This window comes from Dermacentor silvarum, chromosome 1 (genome assembly GCF_013339745.2).
Source record: "Dermacentor silvarum isolate Dsil-2018 chromosome 1, BIME_Dsil_1.4, whole genome shotgun sequence".
In the NCBI taxonomy this organism is placed as follows: Eukaryota; Metazoa; Arthropoda; class Arachnida; order Ixodida; family Ixodidae; genus Dermacentor; species Dermacentor silvarum.
Window position 1 is genome coordinate 154566827 of NC_051154.1, and position 24378 is coordinate 154591204.

The 24378-nt window shown below is 43.1% G+C and overlaps 1 protein-coding gene across 1 annotated transcript; it reads left to right on the top strand.

The window, feature by feature from the left end:
- The first annotated feature begins 7475 nt into the window (after positions 1-7475).
- LOC119465808 (uncharacterized) lies at positions 7476-7928 on the top strand. The gene has a single exon (XM_037726316.1). It carries the CDS (start codon positions 7476-7478, stop codon positions 7926-7928), a length of 453 nt encoding a protein of 150 aa, XP_037582244.1.
- The last annotated feature ends 16450 nt before the right edge of the window (positions 7929-24378 follow it).

Sequence of the window (24378 nt, forward strand, 5' to 3'; positions counted from 1 at the left end):
ATATGACGGCGAAGCCGATGGTGGAGGGTGTTGGGTTCTCTTTTCACATATCGGGTATTTAGAAAGCAATTTGAAAGCGAACTTGATATTTTGAGCATTGGTTTCAGTTTTTGCACTCTCACCGCACCGTTCTACGCGACATTGATTACCAATAAGCGAACACGCCAGAATTTGCAATCCCCGTCCTGACATCAACGGGGACTACAATGGGCTCACACATAGACCAAATTTCGGTACCTCAACAAAATAGCACTTGCCAAAACAGCAGAGAGCACATATAACAACAGCCCATATCACAACTGCAAAACTACATAATAGTACTGCGTCAAAAGAGAACAACGACAGAACAGCACTCACAGAAAAAAAGCATGGGGATATAATAGCCCACAGCTAGCACAGTTCATGCAGAAAATACATCTGGGCAGCATTTCCTTACGTTTTCTGTATTACTGACCCATGATGAGCCTAACCAGCTCCGCCAAAGTGGGGGGGTTAAGCAGAAAAAATGGTTCTCGTATCTGTATTAAGGGAGCACAGCACACATTAAGCGATACTGCTGGAAGACCATGTCGATGAACTGAATGGTTGCTTTCCTCGCGTAAACCATCCTCATTATGCTTTAACACCTGCCTTAAGGGCTCGAGACGTAGCGACGCGCTTCTGCTTCGCTGCTGCCCCTACGGGCCTGCAGCGATCTGCTCAAACCACTATGAGTGAAACGTTTCTAAAATCTACGCGCTTTACTGCGGCGCGCGAGAACGCTTGAGGCTTGCGCTCGTAATGAAGGATTGATCACCGAACACAAGCACGTGATCGGCTTCGTGAAAGACGTGCTGGATACAAGAACCCCCTCTCTTCCCCCTCCCATGTACAATCGTGGAAATCTAAGTGTTGCTATGACCTTATGGACGGAAGCATAAGGGGGCAATGCTACTACATCTATATTTTGCATGAAATAGTACTCGCTAGTTTTAGGTGGCATTTTGATTCAGTTATACGTTACCAGCCGGTGTGGGTCAATGGCTATGGCTCTCTGTGACTGCGCACAAGGTCATGGGTCTTCGATTCCCAGCCGCAGTGGCCGTATTCCGCTCTCATGTTTTTTTTTCTTTTTTTTTTAATTGCGCGCTGCTCTAAGAAGTACTACTCCGTTATAGCTTAGTCCGGTAATGAGATCACCGCTGAAGTGAAAAGTGTTCAGGTACACTTGACAAACTTAATGTCGAGAACTAGTTCCTTTGAATTTGCTCTTGCCTAATTTCCTTGATTGCCATATCTGGTGTCTCTTGTCGAATTGTATAAAGTGCAGAACGAGGCGGTTACTTCAGGAAGATCAAGCGCGAAGAGAGTGTAAGAGAGTGAACGACGTCTCCATGTAGCCAGATAGAGATTTCCATATGGATTTACTAAAGCAGTGGGTTCATTAAATGTATGCCTTAATATTTTAACTATTCAGGTATTTATCACTCTGAAAAAGCCCACAGCATAATAATTGCCGAAGTCCCCGCTCTAATTTCACTCAGGTAAATCAATCGTTAAGTGAAACGGTACCGAATTTCGCTCCTTTCAAATTGATGATGTAATTGGCAAGCACATAAGATCTCGCTCCGCTTCGCAGCGAAGAAAGGCTTAGAGCTGGACATTGAGCTCGCTAGCGAAAATCTATTTGTGAAAAGGGTTAAAAAGTGCACGGGGCTTCGAAAACGGGGCTGGGGTGTAGCTGACGTTATAGCAAACGGTTCAATCTCCGATCGCAATTGGTGTCTTTCAAGTCGTGTCTCCGTTCATGTTAAGTTCAGCGCTATACATGGAGAGAACTCTTGAAAAGAGGCCGCATCTAAACCATTTCCTACCAAGCCGACGACCATGCCAGTAGTGAACGATGTTGATTCATATTTTGTATTTCAGAAGAGTAGTAATTTCTGTGACTGAAGACGCGTACCCAACGACCACGTTTCCACTTATGCCGATATACTGTAAACGACCACCTCCCAGGTTTTCCGAATTGTAGTGCGCTTCAAGAACTGTTAGCTATTATCAAAAGACTCGCTTCACATAGAGTGCTTCACGCCCCACACACTATAACGCACACCGTAACGCATGCAAATTTCACCACGGAACACCACCGTCTTCAGTGCAACCGAAATTTCCAAGGTGACGCGAAGAAGCACGCACGTTCGCTTCACCTGTTTCGTTTCTGATCTAAGCTAGCGAAAGATCTCAAAGGCAGTCTACAGTGTTATTACACACTGTAATGTCCTAAATACGCCTCTGGCAGGTGTGCAAAACTTGTGACGAAGTCATATTTATAAAAGCTGGAACACCAGAGAACGTTATTTTACTATTTCGATAACGCGAATTTTATTTTCTATTTACTGAGAACTACAGCCACTCCGCATAATGTTGTTCGCTAGAAAAAATTAACTTGATATCTTACACATGAATAAGAAATGCAGCAGTAGTTTTGCGCGCTATTACGTCATACTTAGCCACAGAAAGTCGTGTGGCAGCACCGGTGCATCGGTGGCGGCCTTCATGTTTTGTTTATCAGGTAGCCTTATAAACAGCAATACCCCAATGCATATCAAGCTCAACCTTTATTAAGCTCTGCTGCAGGTTACTACCGGTGACATAGCGCAATTGTGTTACGTTCAATTAACAGAGCCTCTTGGATGCCATCACACAAACAATGCTAACGTATTCGTGCATCATCCACACCTTGAATAAGCACAAGCTGAAAGCCCAATGAACGCAAGCCAATGAAAGGATTTGGGGAAATAAATTTTTACAGCGAAGCTGTATATGGCAACTCCGGCAAATTTTCTGTGTCCGTGCGTGTACACCAACGCGTCGATGAAGAAAAAAATTTGTCTCCAGAGCTAGTGTAATTTTGTGTTTCCGCGTAATAGAATTATGTTTTCTCGTATGCTCAAATTACAATTCGATGCTATCATGTCTGCAGGTTGCGTGTAAGTGATACTTTACAAATTTTGTGACGCACTTTAATTTGACAAATTGAATTAGTTGAATAACGCACTTGAGCCAGGCGGAATGTCTACTAGAATAATGATATATGCTTCACTCCGGCACACCTGCGTGCGCGCGTGACGAACGTGTGCCCACGATGTATCTGCCCTTGATGAGTGGGCGCTCTGTTCGTTGCACCGGTCCCGCAGAGTGTGCTGCGACCGTAATCGACATCAGGGCATGAACGCGGGTTACGCGCACGCGTATGGACGCCGCGAACGTGCCCCGCGGCGATGAAGCACCAAAGGGAAGCGCGCGAACGAGGTCGTGGACGCTACATTGATTGCGACGGTGCGTCGCGTTGTGGTGGGGGCGCTCGTGTAACGTCGGCAACAGCTTCGCTGTACATCCACTTTCCCTAGGGGGGAATGGAGGCGAAATTTTTTTATTTAAAGGTAGAATAATTATAAAACAGGATTATATTTTCATGAAGCTTTGATCATATTCTAATTAAAATAAAAGTGAAAGAAAGGCTAAGCGCCACCGGTGAGAGCCGATACAATATATGTATGACGCGTGCGCTGCCCTACCAATTGAGCTACAGCGAGGGCTTCCCACCGTCCACGTTCTTGGGTTTATATAGGGGTGTTAGCCAGTGCTACTTTTCTTCTCTTCTACCCGTTTTATTTATTGAACCTATTGGCAATTTTAATAATTAAGTATACTTATTCAACTATAAAAGTTATTTCCCCTAGATCTAGCTTGGCTTCATTGTCTTATAGGCTTCGTCTGGTACTAAGCCAGAAGGTAATATTTCACCAAAGAGGTTCTGAGAGGCCATTGAATTTCGAATTTTTGATGGAGAGCGCGATAAAGCACCATAAAAAAGAATGCTCTATCAGTCTGCAACTGAAGTTGTCACATCGCACGAAGAACGAATTCTACTAGAGAATCTTGAAGATGCATGAATATGGTGCCACTCAAAACGGGACTGTTGCTAAACATTTCCGTTCATCAAGGATATATTGATACGGTACAGTCGCCACAGTGTGGCTGTACTGAGGAGAAGGAAGACGACGTGTTCCCGCTTGATATAGCGTCTCCATTTTGGCCTTGGGCATCAGCTACACGTAACAATATTTTAAAGTTACATTTCGTAACAGCTTGGCAGTGGCCATCTCACTTAAAACAATACTCAGCCCAGAATAGTTCTCTTATGCTGCACCAGAGCAATATTAAGATTTTTACTGCAGCAGGAATAAAAACGAAGACAATTACCACTGAATTCAAAAGTATTGAATGCCTGAACGATAGCTGTTGGCGCCACCCATTTCGTACGCAAACCACCAGTTTCGAGATATTGATTCAAGACTTTGGGGAGAAATACATTGGCGTTGCAGTTCCCTTTGTGCTTCAATGCATAAAACGACGTTTTCTTAAGAAAGTGAGTGGAACGATAGTGCATTTTTACCGCAAGTTGAACGGCGCAGATATCGTAAATGGTGTCATCCACACAGTTCTTTTCAAGTGGATATGCCTTGTAGTCTCACCCGCTAGAATTAGTCAATTGCAATATGTGCCATAATGCAATTAGTTAAAAGTTAATTAGTGCATTTTTGTTAATTGGTCGATTATGCATTTCCATTTTTTTGTGTGCAAGTAATCTCAGCCTCTTCGAGTAGACCAGCTCATGGACCAGAATTGTGCTATCTGCCACCAAAAATTTTTTTTCTTCAATGTTTTCGCTGAAACACCAAGTATATAGAGGCTTTATGCCGAAATTTGTTCATTGTTTACGCAGAACAGACTTGCACTCACGGGTGCAACCATGTAGGTCACAATTAAAACATACACCCGGACCGATGTACGAAGAAACCCCGGGATCGATATCAATAATGATTGGCATTAGAATCTAGTTATACTTGGGTAAACATTTTTATGACATCATGCCACACTCGCCATGATTTCTTGAAGAAGTTACGCAGAGCATTGCATCTGTCACATGGTCCAGATTGCGTTCAATGTAAAATATTGCATAGGTACTTTGGTTTGGGTTGCATAGGTATTTTTGATTTAGCCACGAAGGTATGCAAAGAGTGTAATCAGAATTATGTGCCGTCGGTGGCGATATCAGAGCGGGAAAAAAGGCGCTTTTTCTCTAGTTCCAACGGTTGTGCATATGTTGCCACTATTGTTTATTGTGTGTTGCGGTGAACCGTAGTTCGCATAACCCGATAAGAGGACACAGGTGCTGCATCTTTAATTAGTATCAATCAGTAATAACTGCCGAATGTCCTGTCTAAACAACATTTTATTGCGAGTGATCGTGTTTAGCCGGAAACATCTGGCTGTCGGTGCGACGGAGGGTCCTTCTTACCATCATGTCTATTGTGTATGAGATGAACATTATCGCATATTTGCGTTAATTTGACGTTTGATCGTGTACAGTTGACTACGTAAAATATTCGACAACTATTCGAAAACTATTCGCATTTCTAAATAGTGACTGTTTCATTCGGGGATCTAATCGAATAGTGACTAATTGATTCGAGTGTAAAATCTAATAGATCAATATTCGATTCATTGTTCGAAAAATTCGAATATTTGCACACCCCTATAACGAGTTCAAAGCAGTGAAAAGCTATGAGCGATATCATTACTTGCACCGAATGATGTTATCGTAACTGTGACTGTTTCCTCCTAGATGGAAGGCATGGGGGCGGGGAGCTTGTCGGAATAGACCCCGGCTGCGGTGACCGGTGGGTTTTCTCTCTTGTGCGGACGTGTTCCGCAAGTCTCATCGGCCACGATGATACGCCACATGCCGAGATGGTCCTGGTCGAGGAAGAGCCGGTGCGGCGGCTGATCTAAATCGAGCACCGGCACGCTGCAGTCGCGCTCGAAGTGCGGGGTCTTTTGGTCGATTAATAAAAAAAGAAGAAGAAAACGATGCGCAGCTCTGCTTGATACTAGTGGCGATAACAGCATGATCTGCATAAGCATATCCACGGGAGCCCTGCCTACGCAAGAACACAAGAACTACAAATGAACAGAAAAGGGTGCTCTATTTGTGTCCTTTCGGGGCGGCACTGCGCAGCGTAACTGCCTTGGCTGCGCTGAATATGTCACTGTTCGTTTTATATTAGCATATATATATATATATATATATATATATATATATATATATATATACATTTAACCTGCCGCAAATACGAACAAAAATTACGTCCGCGCCGCGTAGTCTTTCAGTTCCAGAACGCCTGCGGAAAAGTGAAATGATCGCAACTTCTTCTGTTTTTTGTAGGATCCATATTCTTACGGAAGGCTATTCCAGCAGTTGGGGCGAAAGGAGCGAGGGTTTTAAAATGTACGATGGCGTATTGACCAATATAACTCGCGGAATCGCCATATGTAAACGAGCCTCGGCAAAGAGTATATAAGGCTGCAGCACTTGGCTTGAGGCAAGACAGTGCACCAGCATCGCTGAGAAACAACGATGAAGGCTCCGGTGAGTTCGCCCATGAGAAGGCGGCTTGTGCGGTCATGATAACTGGAGGTGCGACCAGTAAGCCACAGACGAGAAACCACAGATGCAATTGCAATATCCAGAAGAGTAATCTCACTAAGAGCGCCCCATGATTACGATCTTGGTTTCAACTCGAGTGTCGCTGCCACCTTAGCGGGTGATGTAAGGAATTTGAGATTAAGCTTGCACGTGAACTAAAGCGCCAAAGCTGACCATTCGTAAATAGAAAACTGCATTGCTAACTACATTACGCTGTCGTTCTTGAATATTAATCTGGAACTTTAGTAACATAGCTAGATGTCTTGCTCTACAAATTATGAGAAGACAGATAATATATTTGTTGGAAAGGAACGGCAACTCAACCTGCGGATGAAGAGAGAAGGTGTGGAGAATATGTAGACAACGCTATGAAGGCCTCGCACGCTGAAACTCTACAGTGCAAAAATTGCGTTTATGAACATTTCAGAATTGCCGTTAAAGCAACGTACTTCGCCGGCACTGATGATGTGATAAGGAAACAGTGGCAGAATCATCTTTGTAATACCAAACACGCATTGTAGCACCTGTTCCAAAAATCAGATCACCGCCCCCTCCCCATCATGCAAACATATTATAGTAGGAGTGCGTTTGATTGGGAGGATCCAACGAAATGCATTGTTGATAGTAAATGACATCGTATGAAAGTTTCGTTTTCAAGGAACAACTTTGGGCAGCAAAGTCACATTTTTTTGCAACTGATGCGCAGTTCAGTATTGCTCTTGCCCTTGTCCTTGTTACAAGTGACTAATAAAGCACGTGCTCTGCATTTTTTCCCTGCGTTCTGCAATAAATATCTGTAGTACCGCTGCTACATCGACTAAGATTAAAGACTGTATGAAAATAGATCTCAGAAGTGACAACTTTAGTAGCTCAAAATCCAGTTTTCATGTTATGTAATTTTACCTAATTTCAGTGCGTCCCCGTTGTCTTCGTGGTCGTGGCGATGGTTATGAATGGAGTCCTGGCTGGCTTCCTTGGAGGTGGGGGATATGGTGGATACGGAGGCGGATACGGAGGTGGATACGGAGGCGGATACGGAGGTGGCTACGGAGGCGGCTTCGGCGGTGGATTCGGTGGAGGCGTTGGAGGAGTCGGCGTAGGCAGCAGTGTGGTGCTTCTTAATGGCGGGGCTGCTGGAGGTGGAAAAGTGGTGGCTGGGCCGGCGTTCCTGGTGAAGACTGTGCACCACGTGAATAAAATTCACGGAGGAGGCGCTCTCGTGGCCCACAGTGGCATTGGTGGCTCTGGAGGAGGCTACGGTGGCGGTTTCGGTGGAGGATTCGGAGGCGGACTTGGAGGCGGATTTGGAGGAGGCTACGGTGGATTCTACGGAGGTAGCTATGGAGGAGGCTACGGAGGAGGCTACGGCGGCGGATACGGCCTCAAAGGCTGGTAGAAGAAATTGCAATAACTGGTGTTCATGGAAAACAAACAAGATGTGGTGAGTGTCAATATGAAGACGAGTGCACTACTTTTTTTCCTTGGGTTTGGTCGACAGCAATTGCAATATGTTAGGAAAACAAAGCTGCTTATAATATTGATGACCAAACTTGTGCGAACATGGCCTACGGAAAAACATTGGGTATTATAAATTTCCGTCAGACAGGTAGGCCTAACTGTGTATGTCCGTAGGAAACTTAGAATGCTCGAAAGCAAGATTTTATTAAGTAAGGAGCATGAATATTCCAAGTTGTTAGTAGTATGAAAAATGTTAAGTTAATGCGCCTTCCATTTTTTTTGTACAAATGACCCAGTAGGATCAATGTGTCTCCTGAAAATCCTATTTTATACCTTGCTTCCTTAATGCACGCAGCTGACGCTTACTATTGGGCACGAAACGACATTGCCTATATTATTAACACCAAATATTTCCATTAAATACTTCTGATGTAGTGGAAAACAGGCATTGTTTGATGAGATTTCGGTGTCCATTATAAAATTCAAAGATGACGAACAACTCCGTAACTCATCGCTAGGATGCCTTTCAAGCTTTGACTTGTGAAAGTAAAATATGATACCTGGAATAATTAAGAAGCCTCAAGTATTCACATGCTTTGTTATGTGTACAACACAGAAAAAGTCGCAGGATTAGTGCTTTATATACTTTATTTTTGTTTTCTTCAGTATCAGCCTCCATCTGCCCACGTTGAAGGTCATCAGAAGTGCAGCCGTCTTCCAATATAACTTGTAATCTGGTCAATGTAATTGTACACATTCTGTAAATAAAACCAATTTTATAAAGAAAATGTTTGTTGAATATTTAAAAAATTGAGCCCCGATGCCGGGGCGCAACTATGGGCTGTCCAGAGGGCCCACGATGCGGCGGTCGGGCATGGCCTGACTGTCCCAACGTGGGAGCGGCCCGCTGCGCGCTGAGTCGCGTACCTCAGGACGTTCATTAAAGTTTTCCATCCATCCATCCATCCAATCTCTGTTGACACCCGGAAGTTAAAGTGACATGGCATGCAAGATTGAATATTGTCAGGTTTTATCTAGCGGTCAGTTACAGCAAGGATTTAACAGATGGATATACTTAGCGGAACCTGGGTTTTTATAGACATCTTCCTGATACACGCGTCACTGTAAAAGATGCTACCACCAAAACTGTGTTACTATTCTGTAAGACACACACTCTGCGTTTGTTCAACATGCGAGTTCCGCTCGACGCCGCATTCGCCTAAGGCATTTGCGCACTATAAGCACGCTTCTGAGAGAAACCAAAAATGGGTGTACCGCCAAGTCCTTCCGCGAGGCTTGCATCTCCGCCATACCTAGGCATCTGCGTACATACTTTATGTGTATTTAATGCAGAAGGGCGTGTCTCTCACCGTCATTTAGTGTTCCAGTGATGGTGCTTGTTTTCACAGCACCAAAAGCTAAAGCGTCGGGCCGGGCATTGAGCCTTGCAAGGTGTCGAGTACGCTATGACTGACGTACTGACACAGGAGCAGTGACAATACGGCTTGGAGTGCCATCGAGAAAGATGAGCGGCATCTCAAGACTTCGGTAAAGGACATGATCCGGCAAGCGAGCCGACGACTTGACACAGAGTAGTCGGCCCGAGTTTGAAGCGAGTGATGCAAAAGCAGCGTGTTTTTTGCAGCGTTTAGGCAGTTCACACTTTGTGAACATTTTTGGTCACCGGAAAGACCATCATTTATTTTTACTTACGTAACAATAATTATGTCACAACAAATAACCCAGATATCATTGAAGTTATAAGTGCTCGCAGGATGCGACAAAAATTAGAAGTACATGCACACCGAATCTGGACATCCAACATCTATAGCCAGAGAGGAGTTTGTGAAAAGGCATTGGAACGCGTCGAAGTTTTTTGCAAGTAATCAAGAGAACGTTAGTAAGAATAAATGCTGCAGGATCCATTAAATCGCCATTTACGTGGCTTAATGAGTCGCGCTAATGAACCTCTCTAATGAGCCTCTCCAATGAACATTAATGCATTATATGCTCAACCACGGGCTGTCCTAACCTCAGGCAACATAGACAACGTAGAGATATTACAAATATTAACAGTACTAGCATCCTGACTATTCAGTTAGCACTGCTTTCGCAGCACTTACCTAATATAACATTTTCATGTAATCATAAAGACACAGATCAAATTCTAAGGCTGTCCCCCTAAAGCAATACACATCATATGAGACTGCGACACTCAGGATTAATTTTGACCACCCGCGTTACAACCCATGTGCATACCAAGATGTTTTTTTCTCGGTAGGGAATAAAATTTACGACCTCGTGCTAAGCATCAGAAGACCGTACATACGCTGCCATAGCGTCGAAATGTTGGGAATTAAATAGTAGGAGACGCTTTACTGGATCTCTAACAAATCATAATTTGATGAGCTTGCCCACCTCACTCACAATCTGCTATGATGTATCTCAGGTACCACATTGCTTCTGGAACTCTTTATTACTGATGAAGCTATATGTCGCGCTTGTTGGCAAAGCGGTCGCATATTGCGCATCCATTATGCGCAGTACCTATTCCTTTATCTAGTGAACGCCTTTTGAGAGAGCACCAGCTTAAGCTTCATTTTCTTTTATATGAATTAAAGGTATGTACAGATACTATAAATATACAGAAAATAGCCCCGAAGTGGTACAATTCACACGAAGTCTCAGGATGTGCCTCCGGGCGCCTCGTTCAACCATGCGTAACATTGTAATGGCTGAAGTAGGAGAAACATCCGTCCAGGTTAAGTGTTCGCCCAGAAATGTGTAATTTTCTTCGACACTCGTCACGAACAGTCCATTTTCCGTTGTTCAGTAGAAATATTCAAAGATCTGGATGAGAAAGAGAGAGAGAAAATCTTTATTTGATTTCGGCCTCCTGTCGGGGCTACTGGGTGTTGGGGTGATGGTGAGAGGTGGCGCGGTGAAACGGGGGTTAAGTTGCAACGTTGACGGCGTCGACTTTTGATTAAAAATGTTCCGCTTATTCTCGTGCAGGGAGCCGAAGGGCCGTGGTAAGCTCTGTTAACATGGCCACATTAGACGGTGTTTGGTCATAGAGAGTGTGGAATTGAGTTCTAGTTTTCTGGAATAATTATGCAACATTACAACCCCCTGCTTCCGCAGTTAAATCATCCTTCTCGTGAACTGATTGCCCCCTTCTATGATATTGCAAGTTGCCAATCTTGAAAAGACCTCATTATTGCATCGACTTCAGGTTAAATGTATGAGACTACTACAAAGAAGCCAGTTACAGAACGGATTCATTTTTTTTACTTACAGAAGGTTGTAGAACACGTGGTGACTTGAGGGCCACTTTTTGCATACGGGCATCCGACACACAATAAATGTTACCGGTTGCTTCCCAACCGGTGACTTCAGATATCATCTAGAACGATAAAACATCTTAGAGTGTCTCAAGGTGTGAAGATCTTGACGAAAGAGGACGCAACTAGAAATGGGGGATTTTGTCTTACTACAAGGCATGGACACATCACCTTCAATGTGATGTTTTCTAGCTCTTATGAATCTGCTGATACTTTACCTGTTGCAACATTTTCTGGTCACAGGACTCGCTTTCAGTGGATTCCAAGTTATGTTGGTAATGTAGGTAATTATTCTAATTAAGTAACACTAAACTTGCTGCTGCTGCGAATTATTCAGAAGTTTTGACGCGTGTTACTCTGTCTCAATAGGATTTCCTTTGCGGCTTCTGATGCAAGTTATATCGCATGACGTAGCTTTGTGAGCTTGGCGAGGCCATATCTTTTGTACAGTGTCGCGGATTATATATTTTCAACGAAACATACTTAGAGATCTCCTATGGCAGATATTGCATTTCTGTCGCATTTATATCGCGGAACTATACAAGAAAAGGTGGGTCCTTTTCTTGCGGAGCATGAAAGGAAAGCGGAGCATGAAGTAAGATACATGTAACACTGCAGGAAAATTAAGTGCTGATAAGTGATACCTGGAACATCAATGCATTTTGCAATAGATTTTGAAGGCTATTTTTTTTTGAAATTGTTGCTAATTTCTGCGAAATGAATATAACTTCCCCACTGCTCCGCTTCAATTCCCCATTTTCATTTCCGCTACAAAGTAAACGTCAAGGCCCACCTTATGCTGAAGTATCGCTTCTACACCGCCTATGTAGCGAGGTGGCTAACACAATTTCCTTGATAGTATAATAAAAACGACATAGTCCAAGTGCACTGACTGTCGTACCGCATAAGGTTCTGGGGGGCGCTGACTTTGAATGTCCGCAATATGAGAGCTATTCCGAGAGATATTTCGCGGTTATCTGACGGTTTTTGTTAAAAGTCGTCTATCTAAATGAAATTGCGCGCTACTATGAACACACACGGGTCATGTAAAATAAGTACGTTATAAAATAGAAATGACGGACGGAGAATTAAACAGTGCCGACGAGCAGGATTAAATTTCATGGTGACAAAGCTTATGCGTTATATTTACTGTGGTATAAAAGTGACAAACAGTGATAAGGTACCTCAGAAAGGCGGACCTATCTTCGTCAAAGGTCCACCTATACAGGTACGTAGGCCAGCCTTTCTGAGGCGCCTTATCCCTGAGTGTAACTTTTATACCACAGTGTGCTACTCTATCTCTCGATCCCCTTCTTGATTTTGGATGTGTTATATTTAGTTACTTGAGTAGGTATAAAGGAAACGTCGGTGTTATGTTCAACAGGTAGCATTAGCTGTTGCAGCAAATAAAAGAAAAGTTTTGTCACGAGAAAAGCACACTATAACTTTATTACTGGATTGAGGAAAGGTGCACTGTCCTGCACGAATTCTTATTTATGTGGCCAACAAAAAGTGACACTGCACGGAAAGTTGGACTATACGGGTTGCGCTGAAAGCGTGCATGCAAGGGAGAAATTTAGACATGCCACGCGAATGGCCCATGCACAACGATGAACTATATCTTATAAAAAGGACTATCTGTTCTAACTTCCTGGAAAATTCGTTTTTGGTTGTGGGTTAATTGGAGCTGCTGCTGCATATAACATGTGTGAATTGTGCAATAAAACGTACCTGCGTGGACGCCACCAGCCATAACTCATTGTTTGGTTCCGGCGCGTTCCCCGCGGCTATATTCTCCGAGGAGGACTTTAAACCAGGCCTGCATCGGTTGTGATTTTTATCTTGCGGGAAGACCCGAAGAAAGATTGCAATATGGCAACGACCATGACCTGTGTAGTGCACTAGAGCCCCACTGCTGTCAGTGCTCTACTGATGAGACACCGGCATACCTATGTGTAAAGATAAAAAAAAAAAAAAACTAAGACTAACTTTGATTTATTCATAAGCATTCAGCTTTTCCCCTTTTTTGAATTCTTTAAGTTTCTCTAATCATAACCTAAACACCAATTACGTCGAGTTGATAGCCTCTTTGGCACCTACGGTACCTACCAGTTTCCTTCATTCTGTGGCCACCTGTATGGCCACTGCCACTACGCAGTCATTGTGTACGAACCAACTGTGAATGCGTCGGTAAGTTCAGTATATATATATATATATATATATATATATATATATATATATATATATATATGCCTCTTATTTTTGTCCGTGCACTGCGCATTTAACAAGCTTCGCGAAAGTTGCGCACTTGCAGAGGCACCTTGCCATACAACGTTTGTGAACACAAAATTTACAATGCTTCAAAAACAGCAAAAAAAAGTCATGACGCTTCAAATACGCTCAATTCCCAAAGATGATAGTCTCAACTCAATACTCAAGATCGATAGGTCTCAGCTCTATAACAAGGTTTTGTCATATACTACCTGCAGCGGATTGCACAATTCGTTTGTATATAAACCATGAAATGCGACGTTTTGTAACTAAACCTAAGAAAGATAAGTAATAATCTTCACGTGGCACAACGGCTCACTAATTTGTCGGGAGAACTATGCAGGGTTTACGAAAACTTAGCATTGAAGAACTTATCGGCCACAATTGGTGCGACGACTGCAATTGTCTATTCGGCTATAAGGTAAACGAATAGAATCGAAGATAAAGCTGCAAAATACGGCCATCATAGTGTACATCAATAAGGTAACGTTTAACACGTGAAGCGGGTGCAGAAATTAGAATTAACAAGAATGTCTGACACGCGAAAGACAGATGCTAAACAGCCTATACACATATCTTGAATTGAGTGTGCTAGTTTAAAACGCTATGTTATGTAGTGCTCAGAAATGGCCAAACAATATAGAAAATATCCCTGCCAACTTGACTCAATGATTAAATATTTTCTGGTGCACTACATGAAGACAACTAAAATCAGGTTGCTTGCCGCTCCACGGCACATGTCACATTATTGTCTTGTATTCCGTCGAATTGCACAGTTAGTAAAGATTAATTAATAAACTTTGCAAAAGTTAAATTTAGAGAAAACATTTCAATGTGAACATTGGAGAGCATTCTAGGAAACGCCCGATTCAGCTATATTTACCTTCAAACCTATTACAAAATAATTATTTTGAGGTGCAAAAAAGTCAGCGAAACATGAAAAGAAGCCACATGTTTACGAGCTTGCGCGGCGCAATCACAATGCTCTCATCCGTGCCGTTGTGCGAACGCATAGCGCTTTTAACCTAGTCCACTGCTACTGAAAAAATGATAAAACAGTGTTGCAGCAAAATTGGTGCCAGGGATCGATCTCGCTTGCACTGATGCAAATAGCAGGTGCGGCGGTTCATGATAGCGATATTGATAGTGAGGAACCCAATATCGTTGCTGCCCTGCTGTATATATATACGAGATGCTTTCTTGTAGAGGTGTAGTGCGCCTTTTGAGGGGTTGTTATTGACTGACTCATTTTGAAAATGCACGTTGAGTACATATTTATTTACACAATTGGTCGGCTTTGGCTGGCCTTCCTGACTAATTTCTTTTTGGTAGTCGTGGTGAAGATCTAGACAACGGCATTGTAGATGCTTTTCTGACCATCACACCCTGTAAAGAAACAAGAAACAAAATGCAGTCGTTACAACGTCAGAATCAGGTGAGTATTCGACAACAAAAATGGAGAAAGGAGAAATTGTACTACGTTACGTATAACTGTATAACTTGTCTATAAAGCATAGCAGGGGCGTGCTCCGTGATCGCTTAGTCAAGGTAGCCTGCCTCTGTTTGTGTGCTGCCAGATGCAATCGCTGCTGGTACCAGGCATATGACATTTTTTTTGCCACTGCATCTGTAATGTTCTATGGGAATACCTCACCTCGAGGTTCATAGTCTTGTTGCTACTGGGGTTTCGCTAACGTAGGAGTCTTTGATAGAACAGCCCGATGCCCTGTGAATAACACCGACCCGTCCATTTGGCTGCACACGCTCAAAGCAAGGTGTCGACAGCCAACAGCGTGTATTATACACTATTGTATACACTATTGTATACAATATTGTAATATTGTATATTGTATAAATACACTATTGTATTACAGTACAATAATGTATTTAGAATCGCACCGCTATACTATATGCTCTAGATTAACGTAAAGGAGATTGCTAGTATGCGGGTTTTGCTTGGTTTCTGAGAAACTTTAGAAATGGCAGTGAATATAACGTAGGCGTCACTTATCTCCTCTCTGATGAGCGTTAAATTATTACTAATTTTGAATTTAAGACCATTTTACCGAGTGAATTCAGTGGAATGCCATAACTATTACCGAGAAAAGTGTTAAATTGAAAATAAGAATGATCAATAGAAGAAAACGAATGATCTAAGCTAAAGGAGACACACTTCTAACGCATATGACTAATTTATAGTAAAGAATTGCCTTATCGGACAAGAATTAAAAGACAAAGCCTAAGGCATATAAATCGCTGGCTTACGCTTCACTTAGAGAACCAAGAGCAGAACATGCAAGTATGGTACGATACAACCGGGATGGATGAACATTTGGAAAACTTCGCGTTTCTGAAAGAAAGAGGGTGACATGCTGAAAATGATTAAACGAAAAACTGTAAAAATTACCTTTACATTAGGGCGCAAGTGGCTCCCGGAAGAAAAAAAAAGCGACCGCGCGTGAATTTCTTAAACGTTACCATTTCTCTATCACTTTGTTTTGTAACGCCAACTAACCGTCAGTCGGAGAAAAAATTATTTTGTTGATGTTTTGCTATGTATGGGAAGGGAACAAGCCATTTGTTAGTTCCACTTTCCATGCAACACAGCCCAGAACAATGTCCGTCCTATATACGTTTTAGCACTGATTGGTACACGTATTTAACGTTATTACTAAATACACGCGGTTCATTACAAACTAGTTACCTTCTTCCCCATTTTTATTCTGCACTTTCTCTCTCTCTTTGTTTCTGTGGGGCTCAAACCTTTTCGCGTTTATAAATTTTATCTGGACCCATATTACACAAAACCTCTTACACTAGAATTGTTCCCAAGAGCAAATTCAAACGAATCCTGATGCCGAACATCCTCATGCTGTGAAAAAGCGTTTTATTTTTGTCTTATATTTTTATAGTGCCCTTTCAGTATGTTTGTGTATGTGTGCATGTAAGCATGTGTGCATGCATAATATCTTTTCTACTTTGTTGCAGTAAATGACATCACAGTCGGGAGTATACAATTTATGTAGTACTTAATGCAGATTCCTGGCTTTCTGAATATTTTACTACTTATTTTATTTTACTTTCTTGCATTTTACAGTTGCTCTGCTTCAGTACGTCTTGGAGCAGTCATTAGGCTTTTTAACCTCGGGTTCTAGAACACCAGGCAAAGGCATAAATGTGGCGCCTCACAAAAATGTTGTGGCTGTTCAAAACTAGCGTTAGTATAGTTTCCGAGTAAAACACACATTCGTACTAGTGCTCCCACAACTGAGCATTTACAAACAAAGTAGTGTATATGCATGCAGCATAATTTCTTAGTGTTCGACAGGGAAATTCTTGAAATAACAACTTGTATATCAAATGCACTAACTTATAAACGCATATGATCACATAACATACAAGATATAGTACCAGGGATATGGTCTTTTTCAACAGGAGATGCTTTACAATTTCAACAAAGCTCTCGTCACTCCTCAAACTTATTACGCTGGTGTTTTAGATATTTTTACACCGTGAAGCGCTGACGTGAGCCTTTCTTCATCATCAATGTGGCAGCAACAAACTTTAGCGGATGACATTTTTAATTTTTGCTCTTCCACATGTGTTTAAGAGATGACAAATTTGTCACACCATTAACAATAACCAATCGCTTTATTCCAGCTGGTATCGAAGGCACGAGGCTCTGTTGCGAGGTAATGCTATTTTCTCCATTCTCCCACTGTGTTACAAAGCTTCATGGTGTTTAAGAATAGGGATTGGGCGAAATGCTGAGGAGAATAGATCACATGAACGGACACCTCTTGCTCACACACTTCGCTTATGAATTGAGGCAAACTTCAGAGGAAGAGACTTCCTAGCCGGGTACAACTTAAGAAGACAGGAGAGGCCCCGCCCAGATTACAGAAGCGCGGCAGCCTGATTTCCTCCGCGACTAAAGAAATAGTCCCGCTGACGTGACTTGGCCCAGCTCGAAGAGCGGGCTGCATGTTCACCGTCGGCGGGGCTACTGACGCAGCCTAGAGTGCGCGCCCATTGGTGGAGGCTCGTGTGCATCCGCCTTTGAGGGGCAAATGCTACTGCCTTCTAAAGTTGTACCCGACTACAGAGGCACTTCGTCTATGAAAACATCAAAATCGCTTCTGTACGGTAACCGGTAGCCACTACAAGTTTCATACTAGCTCAACCCGTTCATATGCGCTGTGGAGCAAGTTAATTAATGAAATTTAGTTATACATCCAGCTACTGTGGCTACAATGACATCTTTAAAGTCAGGTTAACTACGTAAGGCCACCAGAGGGCACAGAAGAGGGAATAGAGCACTGTTCTCTCTTCTGTCCCCTCTGGTGGCCTTGCGCTGTTAACCTGACTTTAAAGCGTATTTTACCAACAAATCCAATCATACATCCTTCCTAATTACAGTGACATCGATGTAACAGCCCATAGTTGACATGCCCTTTTTATACAACTGAAATACGCAGCTTACGTACATCGCCATTCCAAACATTGAGTTCTCCGTGACGTGGTTATTGCGGGGAAGAATTGCTATTGGCGTCCTGGCGCCCAGCATAAGACTCAGTCACACTAGGCGTACACCAATACTTCGTTACAGATAAAACATCGAACTGGAGCCAAACCCATCAGTAATGTTCACAGGAACATAATCATTAACATGAGTCACGATCCTGTAAAGACCTTATTGCACCAGCCCTGGCCCGATGCCATAAACTTAGCTGGTTTCATTTACTGGCACGGTGGCATTCCTGTCACTCGTTCCTGCAAAATATATGTAGCGACTCTAGGCGTACAGTTTCGTAGTACTCTCTCTGCGCACTAACAATGCCAGCAAAAAAGAAAAATCTGTTACGGAAATTCCCAAATTACAAATAGAAAAGCGTCGTATGATGTGAGGAAGGAAGATTAATATACATAAATATACCTAATGTAGAGACGGGAAATAACGCAAAGGTTCAAGCTCATGTCTTGTAAAATGGGGGTAAAAGCAAATATTGCATCAGTTATGTCACGAATTTACAGTGCTAACGCAAACACTAGAGTTAAAGAACTAACACATTCCTCTCGAAGCCTTTGTGCATAGAAAAGACTCTTGGTCAGTTCGCAGTGTATAGGAGTTAGAAGGGCTCTGACGTAATAAAATCACCCGAATTGTCACAGTGGTCCTTGTGAAGGACCCTTTAAGATAGCAGAAAGAGGGAAATCGTACAATTTCAGTACCGATAACGACGGGTTGCAGATATAATTTCATTAACCCTTTCACTGGTAGCTTAACAATATTGTTGACCTAACAAAAGCATCTGCAAAAGCTAGACAAATCCAAATATTAGTCTGTGCCTTTCAATTTGCCTTTATTTATGTACCTACTCAACCGTGGTATTGAATGAAATGTTGAGCGTGAGCAGCAGCAGATGTATTGGTCACAAAACTTGAAGGCTTCGTCGTTATCTTCTTAGCGCACGTGGCGGTCATATTCTCGCCAATGCGATTCTACAGCGTAAGCTGTTATGGGCTCATTCTAATAGCCGTTTTGTCGCGATGGTGTCCGCCGCCGCTGCCGCCTCCTCTACCGACGGCGTCCGGCGAACGTAATAGCTATTGCTGCAAATGCGCAAAAAGTACCTGGTTCAGGCCGGGATTGAACCCGCTCCCGCTGCGTGGGAGCCAGACGTTCTACCACTGAGCCACGCAAGCGCTTGGTATCGGGCGCCGGAAAAATGCCCTTTAAGGCAGGCGCAGACGATCCGAGCCTCCGCCAGTATGGTGGCGCCATCTAGTTAAGGCGCCTGCAAACGCATCGTGCGCAGGCGCACACAACGAGATGCCATTGAGACGAGGCGCGCAATAATAATAATAAAAAAAAAACGCGATCCCCAGCCTCCACCAGTATGGTGGCGCCATCTAGTTAAGATGCCTGCAAATGCAGCGTGCCCGACATGTAAGTTGCAGTTGTAAGGCTTGATCGAGCTCAGCAAACTGCTGTGCAGAGAGCGTTACAAGCCGCAGCTCGCCATCGACGCTGGACGGACAGTTCAGATCGTTCTCGTCAAAACGAGGCGAACAGACTGCCGCGAAGACCCTGTTGTGCGTGGTGCCGAAATTGGAGCTACCCTTGAGCCGCTCCACCAGCTTATGCTGTGACTGTGCTGCGTGTGCCGCGCAGGCCTGTGACTTTTTTCTTCCCTTTTTAAGCAAGCTCTTATTTATTAACTCCATCAAGGTACATCTCAGGAACATACATTGACCCTGCCAAAGCAAGTGTCAGGGACCAGTTTTGGACCGTACATTTACCTCTCACCACCTGGTCAACAATAATTTTGACCTATTGTATCACGCTTAATTTTTCGAGAAACCGTTTAATATTTCAATTGATATGTGTTTGAGCAAAGTAAAGAAGAACTAAAGCAATAAAACCGTTCTAGGTCTAGTCTTTCTTATCTTGCCAGTTAAAGGGTTAAAGCAAAAAGTCACAGTTATCATGAAAATATAGTTGTACACACGAAATTGCAGGCCTATATAAGGAAATCCCGCTGAAAGGGCAGCGATCAGAGCCGATAATCACAAAACTTCGCTTACGTATACAGCTCACGTCGTTTCTTTTTATCGACCGCCTTAAAAAATATCTTTCAGTTACCACTCTATTGTTCTTGGGCAAATATCGCAACATGATTGTCTAAATCATTGGCATAGTTGTTTCCCTGGTTAGTCGGGACACTTTGTTGTCGATAGACACTAAAACCAGTCAGTGTCTAAGCACCAGCTCCTTTGTCCACTGGTACGGTGTGAATACAACAATGATTTTAATGCGTAAGCATTCTTTGGCGAGTACCCCAGCGAAATCTCTACGTCTCGTGATGCCTTATATCTGTAAAATAAATGCATATTTGGTCAAGTTAACCCATGTAATCGTTATAATAATGTCATCTAGTGATGATTGGTAGCGTTGGGAAAAACAAGAAAAAAAAAAGAAACTGGTTACGTCGCCGTCGTCACGTCAAGGTCGTAACAAAAAGGAAGATAAAGAAACGCTGTGGTGTGCCAAAAAAAAAAAAAAGATTGTGACGGCGTTCTGGCTCAGTTGATAGAATATATCTGCAAAATAAAGGCATAATGGGTCAAGTTAACACATGTAATCTTTATAATTATGTAATAGTAGATGATTGGTAGCGATAAGTAGAAATGCCTAACCTCGCTAAATAATTAAACAAAAGCGAAGTAGCAACCGAGCCAAAGAATGCGTACGTATTAGTAGACAATTCTGAGAATTTCTGTAGCATTTTTTTTCATTTTTTTTCCGAAATATAAAAGCATGGAAACATGTCAAGTGGTGGATTGAGCGATACCTGGGGTCGTCGTGCTAGATAAACGAAGCATTCACTAAATTGAACGATTCGTATACCCAAAAAATGTTACCTTGTCACGAAGCTTGAGTGAAAACAAAGCAAGCGGTAACAGTAACAAACTTGTTTTAACGTTATACCGTTGAAAACAGCGTATGTGCTGTTCACGATTAGAAATAGAAGACGCCGCAGTACCATTATCGTGCTGGTCGCTGTCATAAGTGCCGAGCGTTCGAACGTCGAAAATGGAAACCGGGAAAACGCTAAAAAGGAAGGGAAGTTTTGCGAATATGAGCCCTGATAACTGTATACTTCAGAAAATCTGAAGTTCTTTCGGGCGATTCTCGCGTCGTTATCTAACGTTATCTGAATGTGCTATCTCACCTTCTGTAGTAAGAAAACAGCAGCAGTCTTTGGGTGTGCTTTGTCTAGCCCTTGAAGGCGTACTTGCCATACCCCAGTCCGCTGTATCCGAGCACACCGTTGCCTCCTCCCAGGCCAGTGTGTGCTAGGATTGCTCCACCGTTATGAATCTTGGTCACGTGGTGTACAGTTCGGACAAGGAAAGCTGGACCAGCCACCACTTTTCCCGCTCCACCAGCGCCCCCAAGGAGCACCACGCTGCTGCCGACGCCCACGCCACTGAGTCCGTACACGCCAGGCGCAATCGTGTATCCGAGGCCAGAGCCGCTGGTCACTCCTCCCGCGGCAGCCAGGCCTGCCAGTGTGGCCATGATAAGAATGACGCCCTGTGCGTCGATAAAAATAAAGCAAGCGCAATGAACATAAGACAACGCAGAAAAACTGTGTTGAAGCGTTTCACCCTGTATTTGAATGATGAACGTTAACATCGAATAAGTAGAAAATATTGATCTTTTACAGTGTTGCTGTTTTGTAGGGTTACATCAAACGTGAAAGGAGGAGCAATAATTCGGGAAGTTAAAATGGGACGAATCCCTACAAGAAAGCTCACAGGCAGTAGCAGTTAGGTAGGATAAAAAAACAGCGCCGTAATGGGCTCAAAAGAGAAATAAAGGCTGGGTGTTTTCCTGCTTTTCCCGCACAAAATTTCAGTCATTGATAAAACGCCTACTATACGCGCTTGATCGGCACTGCGTATAATAAATACTGCGCTAGCCTATTAGACCGCAATGACCTTTCTTGACACTCGTTGCTTGTGAGCAGTAATAAAATTGTGTAAGAATGTAATCGCAGGCCGGTTGTGAACTACGCTGAAGTGCACTCTTAGATTTCCATTTATGCGCTGTAAAGGCCTCTCAATGACCAAAACTACTGCTTAAAAATAGTTAATGGAAGAAAACGAGCTTCCTGCCGAGACATATCTACTTAACGGGCCATCCCATGTAAATCATCGCAGAATTATGTAACCTCCACCCCCCCCCCCCCCCGCCCATTCAGGTGAGAATGCACGATGGAACTGAGGTAATTGTCAAAGAAAGATAAAACACTCATTAACATGCAAAAAGTGGTTTACTATACGGATAAAATGTACAACACAGTTTTACCACCATGCTTATATTTAAACTAAGAAACACTGGTACATGCTGCAGTCAGAACAGGAACTAAAATGATGAAAATCTTGTCCTTCTCGTTTGCACTATGTAGCATCATACGACCTTCTAAACCTGTTTCCTTTCATTTTCCAAAAAAAGAAAGTGATATAGATGAACATATGTCATCGTAATTACGTGATCGCATCAAGCACAAAGAGCGAAAGTGAGGTAGGCGTCAAGGTCAGACAGTACGCATCACCTTCCCTCTCATAAGGCGACTGACTTGTTTAAGACCACTTGAGGCAGGGAACGACCTCATCCCAAATGACGAGGAAAATTTTTGTTCTCTGATCATACAGACAACAGTTACACCGTGCTTGATAGAGGTGTATAACAAAACTGGCAAAGGAAAACCCGACACAACAGCTGAACCCGCAAACATTCATCAATGAGCATGCGTTGCGCGGCGAAAAGCCCAGCTTCTGTAACTTCTGGGAGCCAGGACATTGAAAGAAGCTTTTTAGTTGGACATTTACCGTGGGAATTGTGAGTAATTTCTTCCTAATATGCACAGGTACAAAAAAAATTGGTAAAGGTCACTTTTTGATGCAGTCCTGGAGTGAATTGGAACAGCGGCAAATGCGAAAGTCTGTGTAACAAAGATAGTTAGGCAGGAAGCGCCAGCAACCGCTCCTCGAGAACCATCTTATCCATGTATCGCGCTACATAGCTCGTAAATATTGCATAAACACACCTTTCCATGCCATTTATTTATGATTACCTTCTGAGCTACAATTTTAGCATGATATTCTGGATGTAAGTAGTGATCGATTTAAGCAACAGCGGAAGCCACAGAAATACGCAAAGCTGAAATTACGGATAAGAACAGTTGTCACTGAGCAAAGTTCAATAACAGCGACTATCACTAATTGCGCGAAAAGAACAACTTTGTGACTCACCAGCGCCTTCATCGTGCGCAATTACGCTCGTGTGTTATTTCACTTGGCAAAGTGGCACCTGTGAGTGCTTTATATACGGGAAATCTGAGCACTTCCGGTCCGTAGTTCTGCGCATCGTTACCGATCGTTACCTGTGCACCAGAAAGTGAAGTCACGTGCGGCCGTCGCCGGAATATCGCCGTGGGGACTTCTCCGCGGCCGAATTTCCTACAAGAAGCGGGTCACCTTCTTCCTGTAGGTCACTGTTCTTATCTACCTGAATGCGCCGTGAGGAGGCAGTATGCAAGCTCATGGGATTTCAAGTCGTGCGCGCGAAGGTCCCCAAAATAATTTCACGCCTCCTAGAACAGATGCCTGTTGATAAAGCTATACGTTCACTACTCAACGGTATGTTGCAATTTGGATGTAAAGAGAAACGAAAAAAAAATCGTCATTCGAACACAAGTGGAGCGTCCTGATGACACCACACTGAAGAGTGCGCGGGTGAAAAAAGAGCAAAAAAAAAAAAAAAAAAAACCCAGACACTCTCAGAGAAGGGCACGCGCCTGTCACTTCAATTTCAGTTGGTAGACAAAAATTGGTGCTTTCAAAAAGTGTTTCAGCCTTTAAAAAGAATAACTGGCAACGCGAGGAGTAAAATATTTGAAGATGGGAAAGCTAGACACATAGGACGAAGGGAGAGGCACATGGACAAGGCGGGCTGGTTGGTATTTACATCTTAAAAACGGTAGCGCTCTCTTCGTGCTGTTTGTGTCTAGCACTACCATTTTCACTATTCAGTGTACCACGTAACCCACCATACTACTCTGCTCGAGGAGAAACGTCATCCCAAAAGATACTTCGCAAAAGTTATAGTTCTTCGGTATGCCATAAATAGAATGATCATTCCAAGTGTACAAAGAGGACGCAGGATTCTGAAATACGACAACCATTAATTTCTAAACCTCA

Coding starts and splice junctions, on each gene's coding strand:
- LOC119465808 (XM_037726316.1), top strand. CDS start 7,476: ATGGTTATGAATGGAGTCCTGGCTGGCTTCCTTGGAGGTGGGGGATAT.